The sequence below is a fragment of the Trachurus japonicus genome, unplaced genomic scaffold (assembly GCF_045865225.1).
Source record: "Trachurus japonicus isolate A0001 unplaced genomic scaffold, Traja_1.0 AP030340.1".
NCBI classification, from domain to species: Eukaryota; Metazoa; Chordata; class Actinopteri; order Carangiformes; family Carangidae; genus Trachurus; species Trachurus japonicus.
Genome location: NW_028220473.1, coordinates 65,493 through 75,451, shown reverse-complemented (window position 1 = coordinate 75,451; position 9,959 = coordinate 65,493). Strand labels below are relative to the sequence as shown.

Below are 9,959 nucleotides of genomic sequence, written 5' to 3'. Positions count from 1 at the left end.
TAAAATGGCAGACAAGCTCACTGAATGTAATTTGAATAAAATTCAATAGCTGATAAACATTTTTTGTTGTGTTGATTGATGATTTTGATGATTACTTTCTAATTGCCTTATTTTTCAATGATATTGTATTTGTATTATGTGAAGCACCTGTAACCTTGGTTTTGAAAGGTGCTATAGAAATAAAGTTTATTATTATTATTATTATTATTATCCCTATGAGGGGACAGTGTGGTGACGATGACGATACCTAGAGCACTGGAAAAGAGAGTAAGGACAGCATTGGTTCAATGGAAGCGCCTCCTGATGGAGGAATATGGGTTTTGCAAAAGCGCCCAAGAACTGACAACTCTGCATTGTTGGTGAATGAGCAAGTGTGGTATTTTCAATAATTTAAGGACATTTATAGATCACCCACGTTAATAGCATCATTGAGGATCCTTTACAGATAAGGCGAGTAAAAAAACAAACCAAAAAAAACAGTTGTCTACATTAATGTTTCAATCTACATTTTGTAATAAACAAATTATAAGTGCAATTTGATATGACCAGGACACCTAAAAACAAAAACACGGCCGTTTTCATCAATTTATAAGCAAGTGGGCAACACACATTACATTGGAGTGAATGGGTTTTCTGGGCGCTTTTGCAATACCCACATCCTGCCACTAGGGGGCGCAAAACCCAATTACCACGGGAGTCAATGGTGGTGTCGCTACTCCCTTTTCCAGTGCTCTAACGTTACCGTAACTGTTCGTGTGTGTGCGCCTCAAAGGAGGAAATGAAATGCAGTATTTCCGCTGCAGCAGCGACAAAACGGGCACGTCAAAAAAAAAAAAAAAAAAAAAAAAGGAAAGAGAAAATGTGGACCATAAGGACAGACTGAGGCCGGAGAAGGACCGTCGAGCTCCTGAAATCGTCCCCGTTAGAGCTCCGTTTCCCCGGCGACGGCTGTTCTTTAACGTTCCAAACCGAACGTTGGTGAGTTTAACGGTCGTTTCTAGGTTACGTCGCTGTCGTCGCGGTCGTCGTGTGGTTCAGCAGCAGCAGCAGCTCCGCGGCTCACAGATCATGGGGACGAGAGCCAGCCGCTTACAGGAAGACCCGGTCCCCGCTGCTTTCGGGAAAGATGGCCCAAAGCGGGATTCCTACCGGCGGCCCCGCCTCACCAGACCCACCAGCCTCATGGTCGACTTCTCCGGGAGCTTCGAGGACACGGAGGCCAACCGGAGCAGATCCGAGGAGGGCAGCGACTCGGACCTGGGGCAGCACGGGGGGGCGAGCGCCGACGGCAGCCCCGCCGACCACCACCACCACCACGGGCACGGCATCCCCGCCCGGGTTAGCAGCCAGCAGCCGGACCACGACAACAACAGCGAGGGGAAACCCGAGGAGGAAGAAGAGGAAGACGGAGGAAATATAAGCCCCGAGGCTCCCGTGGGCGACGCGGAGCAGCAGCAGCATCAGCCCGGAGAGGAGACAGGCCGCACGCCCCACCGCACTTTCTCCGAGCGGCTGCCCGGGAATCGGCACTCTTCCTCCCGCAGCGTTGGCGCAAGATCCGCCCGGGTTCGGGGTACACACCAGCGGCCGGTGTCGGAGGCTTGGATCGGCCTGTACCGTGTTAACAACCGCCATGGCAGTAAGTTAGCAAGCACATCAACACACAACAGAAACTATCAATATATGTGTCGCATAAACAACACATGCCATTATTATTATTCTTTTTTATTATTATTGGCTGGTTTCCATCAGGAGTTGTGCTTTGTTAGGTGTTAATGAGAAGCCAATTTACAGGCACAGGAGGGGTTTGTACCAGAAGTTGCATGGATGGATACCGTGGAAGTGTAGGACCCTGTTATTATGAGTAAAGAGATATTGCTCAATCCATCAGTGTGAAGATGTGACGAAATCTGGGGTTTGACTTCAGATGCTTTCATGAGACAGCTGAAACTTCACTGAACTGACTTGTGTTCAGAGAAGATAACAGTAACACACATCATGTTGAAGCAGGAAGTATGGGTACACCACACTGCCAACCTTAAAACAATGAAATAGTCCAGCTTTTTAAAGTCAATACTTGGCAGACACAAAAACATTTGGTCTGGTATTCAACACAATGAATTTAAAACATCTCCCAGTGCAACGCCTCAGCTCATCCAGTCTGAAATTAAAATGGATTATTAGAGGAATTTACATTCCTGAGCAGATGATCTCTTTTCCCGTGCTCGCATGCTGACTAAAAATCATCAGAGACCCTATTGTATGCAGCAGGAGCTATGGCGTAAAAAACTGGAAGTGGTGACATACGAGCTGTTTCATGTCTCACAGCCTGTTGACAGACGGCGGCTGTCGGGAAGTGAAAGCAAAGCACGACATCGTACACTCACCGGGGTCTGCATCAGATATTCATATACGCAGAGACAGTGACATTTTGAGACACAAAACACTACAGTGTGTGGTGGTGGTGGTGGTGGTGGGTTTCCCAGGCAGAGCCCTCCAGCAAGTGCAGGGAAATGGGTCACAACTTCACATGCTCAGTGTTGGCAGCAGCTCAGAGATGGAGGGTGGGAAATGTAGGGCAGCAAGGCACCGTTTCTGCCTCTCTGCCCCGTCCACAGATGGCTCAGGCTGGAGTCACTGTTTTGCATGATGTACACACACACACACACACACACACACAGTCAAATACAGAGTCTGACTCTTCTGGGTCACTCAACACTTGTGGTAACATCATTCACACGTTGAGAGTGCAGCTTCGACGCGGACCGACTGCGCTTCAGTCTGCTCTGCGGTTCCTGTGTGTAATCTCTGTGTCCAAACACAGCACTTGTTTTCACTTGTGATGTGCAACACACACACCATCCATCTATTATTTGTATTGTGTATTGTGTCTTGCTGTGTGAGACTGCCTTTCAGTTTTATGCCCCCCAAAAGTGGAATAACCTACAAAACTGTCTGAAACTGGATCATCTTATTTCCTTAGATAGTTTTAAAAACTTAAAGCAGATATCAGTGGAATGTTTTTGTTAATATAAGTCCTAAATAGTCCTATTTTCCGTCAGCAATCACTTACATGAAGTATTTCAGCCTAAACACGAGTCTCTCCGTCACTCTGCTCTGCTGTAACCCGAGGAGAAAATTTTCTTTTTTTTCGCTGTTATCTGCTTTAAAGCAGATATCATCGGCACGGCCGTTTCGGCTAATGCTGTGTTCAAGGCAGGCTTTTGAAACCGTAAGTTACAGCTTCAAGTCACAACTACGACTTGGTAGCGTTCCAGGTAACCCGTAGCTCGTGTTTTTACCGTCCTGTTGTCTGTGAAAGTTCCCTATAACGGCCACTCGTAACTTCCGACCCGTGAACTCGTACCAGATCGAACTGGTATGACTTCACAGGAAGGAAAAACACAAAGTACGAGTTTCCTTGAACGCACCATGAGTTAGCAGCCCCCGCCCTTGTCAGGCATCAATTGGTCCTCGTGCTACGTCACCACATTCACGCGCATCCCTTGGCTGCACACACAGCCCTTCATGCCGTTCTCTCTCCTCATTGGATAACACTTGTATCCCACAAGGAAAATTTTCTCCTCGGGTTACAGCAGAGCAGAGTGACGGAGAGACTCGTGTTTAGGCTGAAATACTTCATGTAAGTGATTGCTGACGGAAAATAGGACTATTTAGGACTTATATTAACAAAAACATTCCACTGATATCTGCTTTAAATATCGAATGTTTTACAACCTGTATGTAATTGTGAATCATGACCTTGTATACTGTATAATTGTGTTTTTGTAATCAGGGCGTCATTGAAAAAGAGAGCTCGCTCTCAATTGACCTTCCCTGAATAAATAAAGGAGAAATGAAATGAAAAAATGAAAATGACAACAACACATCGTACTCAGCTCTGCCGTGTCTCTGCTTTGCTCTGTGCAGATATCCGCTGCCCTTTCTGCTCGAAGCCTTTCCCGGGGGGTCGCATCGAGGATCACCTGTTGAGCTGCCTCACGTCTCCTCCCCTACCTTACAACAGTAAGTGTTTAACGGCACAGAAAAACGGAAACAGAAGCGTACCGACGACTGACTGTGTGTTTTTTGTTTCTTTTTTTTTTTGTCTTTTGAAAAGGCTGGAAACACTGAAAGTAGGGGTGGGCGATACGGCGGTATTAGATGGTGAAGGATTAGAGCGTGTAGACGATCTGCCAAAGTGCAGAGATCGTAGGATCGTCTGGGGCTCATTCTATAAACTGCAGTTCTATGCTGCAAAGCGCAAACAAAGGACATTTGCAAAGTTTGCTAAAAGAGATAACAACAGTTACTTTAGTTTGTATTTTTATTTGGCCCTTTTCAATCAGCTATTTAGTGTTTTGATACTTAAAATCCTGTTAAAATGACTGTGTTGAATAAAACAAACAGTAATGTCTTCATTGATATTTTACTTTCATGTTTATTGAAAGCTACCTTTTATGTTGCAAGAGTCCACTTTATCAGAGTGTTGTTGTTTACCTTTTACTATGTTTATGTTGTTTGCACATGTTGGCAAAACTGCAACTATTTAGATTAAAATCTGTTCAGAAAGGTTCTTTGGCCTAAACTGTCTGTTTTTCTTTTTTCGATTTAAGATCGTGATGAAATCGAAATCGTGACTTCATTTTTTAAAAATCGTGATATGATATTTTTGCCATATCGCCCACCCCTAACTGAAAGTTGTGTGTTTGTGTTTTGCAGCGGATGTGCTTAGTAAAGACAGCGGAGAGTGCTCCATCTGTCTGGAGGATCTGGTGCAGGGGGAGACCATCGCCAGGCTGGCTTGCCTCTGCGTCTACCATAAGAGGTAACAAAGCCCTCAAAGTACAGTATGTTTGCATAAGTGTAAAGCAGAAAAGAGGAGGGTGAAGAATGAAGAATGCAAATGAGTGCAGGAGGTGAGATTAGGAAGAGGCTGGGAAAATGTTCCCGGGTGTTTCCAGAAATGTTAAAAAAAAAAAAAAACTCAAGTAACTGGAATAATGTTTTAGAATATAAGGAAGCATTCACACTAGTAACCATCAGAAAAGAAACCTGGTGGCCTTTTCTATCGTATGATGTTCCTCAAAGTTACCTCGACAACCACAACTGTCAAGGAGAATCACCATTTTCAACTTTACGTAACAAAGGACTGACAGTTTACAGTTTGTTTCTCGTCCTGTTTAGCTGTTGTGAAAACAGCTGCATCATTGTTACACTGTAATTAGGTGCATTATTATTCACAAAGAGTTAAAAAAATTAATTAATTAAAAAAACAGACTCGGAAAAACAAACGACCGTGAAGCTGTTAAAGGCCCACCAGCGTTTCTGCACGTTTCAGCCCATTTACTACAAATCACGTGTTAAGTCCTCCTCATTGTTCGACGCTTGTGGTTTTCCTCGACTTTCAAGCAGCTTTTGTTTTCCACTAATTTTGAACAGACCTGCTGAGGCCAGATATTTACCAAGATTAGCGAATCCACACTTCCACACAACACTGACGGCAATAAAAGCACATTATGGCCGAGAGAGAAAGTCTATATTGAGGACACAAACTGAGTTTCCGATCAAACAACAACAAAACATGTCACTTGTTGCGGTCGCAGAGGTGCAGGCCGTCGTTTTTGTTTTTTAACCACAAAGTAGAGCAACAAACTTCACACACTTGACACAACAAATATTTCTTTACCATAAAATGTTGGAAGAGGAAAAATGTGTGTCTGTGACAAATTGTTTATTTTGTTTGTCCAGCAAATCATCAGAATGTAGAAGCTACAACTACGACTAAAATAAAAAACGTAAATCATCCACTACATTAATCGGTATATTTGCTAATTATTTCCTTGACTTAATCTTAATCCTCATAATTCAACAACTCAAAGTAAATCACCGACTCAAGGCGTGTTATCACCCGCGAGCCCTGCAGCTCGCTCTCAGCCCACGTCAGTGATTACGTTTGGTCTCGTCTGACTTTCCCAGTAAGTGGATTAATCCTGGTGGGAGAGTCAGAGTCAGTCAAACATCCAGCCACAGAGGTTTCTGTTGCGTCACCGTGAGTTAATCATGAAGTGTTAAAGGGATAGTATAATTTTTTTTAAAGTGGGGTTGTATGATCTACAAATAGCCCCTAAGTACTTTAATTGCAGTAGAAGACTCTCTACACTCCTCCCGTTAGCAACGCCAGCCCATAATAGTCCTGCCCAGAGATTTACAACATACATTGTTGTGAACAGACCCAAAGAAACGGCCTATTTTCACGGCCTAAAAGAGGTTTTACCTGAAAAAAATATTTGCTATAATATAATTTTTTCCAGCCCTTCAAAGTGCAGGAAAAACACAGTTTTTATTTGGACCTAACCAACTGCTGATCGGCGGGTGCTAACCCTGGGCGGAGGGATACGTGAGTTGGTTAGGTCCAAATAAAAACTGTGTTTTTCCTGCACTTTGAAGGGCTGGAAAAAATTATATTATAGTGAACAATGGAACTGTGTATTTTTTTTCAGGTAAAACCTCTTTTAGGCCGTGAAAATAGGCCGTTTCTTTGGGTCCATTCACAACACTGTATGTTGTAAATCTCTGGGCAGGGCTATTATGGGCTGGCGTTGCTAACGGGAGGAGTGCAGAGAGTCTTCTACTGCAATTAAAGTACTTAGGGGCTATTTGTAGATCATACAACCCCACTTAAAAAAATGATACTATCCCTTTAACGTGTTGCCGCCGTCTCTCTCTCACCTCCGCTGCTCCTTCTCCTCCTGCAGCTGCATCGACTCCTGGTCCAAGGTGAAACCCTGCTGCCCCGAACATCCCTTCGATTGACTCACGGGTCACAAGCTTTCCACACGGTGACCAACCCGACTCAGGTAGGTGAGCGCCAGACTCACTGAAGCGCTGCAGCGTCACTGGGATAGAGTAAAGGGATAGTTCCACATTTTCGCAAATCCCATTGCCAGAATCCCTAGATTTAGGAGTAGGTTTGTTACCTTTAATTGTTGGTGCAAGCTGTTTTTAGAACGGCGGAGCAGAGCTGCGAGCTGCTCAGAGCTACGCTACGGAGGCTAATGGGATTTCTTGGTTTCCCTCATCAAACTCATCAAATACACAATCCAACAACTCCAAAACGCTCTGGTGGACAAGTTGTGACATGCACATTCACCACGCTATGAGATAATAACACAACGTTACCACACAGAGTTGTTTTAGAGGGAAATTCATGCAAAACCACTGATGCGTGTTGCCTTCAGGGACAGTTTTTCAGCAAGCAGTCTCTGTATTTGCCTCGAAAACAACTCTGTCTCTTAACGTTGTGTTATTATCTCATAGCGTGGTGAATGTGCAGCTCACAACTTGTCCACCAGAGCGTTGTGGAGTTGTTGGATTGTGTATTTGATGAGTTTGATGAGGGAAAACCAAGAAATCCCATAATGAGCCTCCTTAGCGTAGCTCTGAGCAGCTCACGGCTCTGCTCCGCCGTTCTAAAAACAGCTTGCACCGACAATTAAAGGTAACGAACCTACTGCTATGACTATAGGGATTATGGCAATGGGCCAATTTGCCAAAATGTTGAATTATCCCTAACAATACAGAATATATATCGAAGATTTTTTTTTTTTATATATAAGAAAATGTAATGTATGTGATACAGATTTAAACTGTTTGCCAAACTCTGTTACAAACTGTATCTAGATCGACTTTTTTTTACAACATCTAGTCCTGTGTCTAACGGTGTCTAATCTCTTCTTTTTCCACCTCTGCAGGAGACTACACTGAATCCTAAACAAAAAACAAAACCCCCCAATAAAGACGTGTCATTGAACAAATAGAAGCCCCTTCCCCTGTCCCTCCCAAGACGCAAATCCCATATTTGAGTGGTGGAAAAAAGCAGGCGGTCCTAACAGGAAGTTGCTGCCCGTTCCTGGCGTCCAAAGCCCCGCCTCTCCCTCCGTTTGGTTCGTTCCATTTGAACTTTTAGTCTTGACCATTTCAAGCCAACAAACTCCAACGATGACAACAAACAGCTGCTCTGGTTTTAACCTTTGACCGAGACCTTCGTTGGGACAGAAGTGGAGTCTCACGGACTTGGCCTGAATCCTCGGAAGTCTAAAAATAAACGTCGGATAGATTTGATGACGATGATGATGATGATTCATCCCTGAATGACGGACTTCGCTCCAGAAAGATCTTGAACTTGGGGGGAGTGCGAATGCGAAATAGAGGAAAAAAACAAAACAAAGAAAATGTGTCTCAACTGTGACTCTGGATCCTCTCCTGTGTGTTTTCATCCCTACAAACAAACGGGGAATCGGTCATTTTATCAAGTATTTTGCAAAAAAAAGAAACCACAACAACAACAGTATTGTTCCTCCGCGTCTCGCATCGCATCGGGATGAATGTGTTTTCTTCTTTCCTCGGCGGCTCACCCCGAATGAACCGACCTCACACTGAGAGCGTGAACTGAACTGTCGCTTTGTGTTGAGCTTGAGGTTGATGTGGGATGGGGGAGGGGCTGTTACTAAGGTGTTTTCTGTTTTCTATAACCTGTAAAACATTTCAGGGGGGACGTTCGGGGGGGCTTATTGTTGTTTTTTTTTAATTATTTCTCGGTATAGGTCAGTTTCTTGTAGGTGGTTAGTTAGCGCTGAGTTCAACATGCTGCTACTTGGTGGTTGTTTGGGCGTGTGTGTGTGTTGGGAGGCTGTAGGTTTTTCATAGGGCGACAGTAGCGCTGGTGTTTGGCACCGATTTGAGCACTTTTATCCCTCAAGGCTGATTTTTTCTTTTTTTTTTCTCCTTCTTCTCCTTCTTTTTTTTTATTTTTACAACCCCATGTAAGATCTGGGATGATTGTGTGTGTGAGTGTGTATGTATATGTGTTGAGATGACGATGACCAGGGACAGGAAATGTCCTGAGGATGAGGCGTGTGTGTGTGTGAGTGTTTACTGTAAATTGCCCAGGGGTCTGCTCTGCTTGGTCCAGCGGGTTTAACCCTTTTTTTTCCAGTTTTTACTGCTAGTTTTGAACAACAACAACATCAAAAATCACGCCGGCAACTAGGGATGTCACGATTACAGAATTTCTAGGTACGATTATTGTCAGAGAAATAATCACGGTATTACGATTATCACGATTATTATACATCAATAAATGTCAAAACACTATGAATGTGTAAAATCAAATAAAGTCAAAATATAAATTACATCTAATCTCTTAAGATAGGACCAGTTATTAATCCTCCAGGGGAAGTGTTTGAAATATTTAAGTCATTAATTGTCACCTATACCAAATGTTTAAGTTTATTTTAATCATTTTTTTAACAATACAAATGACATGCAAACATTTAAATTCCTACCAATTCAGCATTACGTTAGACAAATGAACCAGTATCTGTGCATTTACCCTTTACTTTGGTGCACATCTGCCGATACGGTTTCGATACATAATCTTTTTCAGAAAGTGACGTTGTGTATTTAGGGATCTTTACGATCAATTAATTGTGGCGTTTAATCCCGCGATTAATTGTGAAAACAAGTAATTGCGACATCCCTACTGGCAACAACAAACGTGTTAAATGTGGCATTGGTACGAAACATGGCGGCCGTTCGACTTTTGAATGCAGTTCAGGGTTTTGTCCTCCCTCCTCCCTCCCTCCCTCCCTCCCTCTCTCTCTCTCTCTCCTCATTCTCAAAAACTCTCTGGGGTGTTAGTTAGTCCAGATTTTTTTTTTTTTCTCTCTCTCTCTCTCTCTCTTTTGGACCGGACCCAGAGCGACAGTTTTTGCCATCTGGTTACATTAACGCCAGATCGGTGCGGGACAAAAGGGAGGGAGGGAGGGAGGGAGGGAGGGGGACTGAGGGATGTATTATTTTTGGGGCATGTTTTTTTTAGTTTTTTTTTTTACACCATGTGGCATCTGCCTCTCTCTCTCCCCCAACGCTGGAGGCTACGGACAGCTGATGGTTAA

The 9,959-nt window shown here is 43.7% G+C and overlaps 1 protein-coding gene and 1 long non-coding RNA gene across 2 annotated transcripts; one reads left to right on the top strand and one right to left on the bottom strand.

Annotated features, from left to right (window-relative positions):
- The first annotated feature begins 776 nt into the window (after positions 1-776).
- Positions 777-7,791, top strand: LOC146960462 (uncharacterized). Its single transcript, XM_085772360.1, has 5 exons — positions 777-1,639; positions 3,931-4,026; positions 4,723-4,828; positions 6,759-6,860; positions 7,755-7,791. The coding sequence occupies exons 1-4, from the start codon at positions 784-786 to the stop codon at positions 6,814-6,816; spliced, it is 1,116 nt and encodes a 371-aa protein (XP_085628486.1). The 5' UTR covers positions 777-783; the 3' UTR covers positions 6,817-6,860; positions 7,755-7,791.
- Positions 7,792-8,709: 918 nt separating this feature from the next.
- Positions 8,710-9,633, bottom strand: LOC146960461 (uncharacterized). Its single transcript, XR_015035445.1, has 2 exons — positions 9,546-9,633; positions 8,710-9,048 (listed from the first exon to the last, which is right to left on the bottom strand). It is a non-coding gene; the product is annotated as an uncharacterized LOC146960461 (long non-coding RNA).
- Between the last annotated feature and the right edge of the window lie 326 nt (positions 9,634-9,959).

Bases quoted from the DNA above. Each gene is read 5' to 3' on its own strand.
- LOC146960462 (XM_085772360.1), top strand. From the start codon at position 784: ATGCAGTATTTCCGCTGCAGCAGCGACAAAACGGGCACGTCAAAAAAA. The intron at 1,640-3,930 runs GTAAGTTAGCAA...TGCTCTGTGCAG, and splicing joins TGTTAACAACCGCCATGGCA to ATATCCGCTGCCCTTTCTGC. The intron at 4,027-4,722 runs GTAAGTGTTTAA...TGTGTTTTGCAG, and splicing joins TCCTCCCCTACCTTACAACA to CGGATGTGCTTAGTAAAGAC.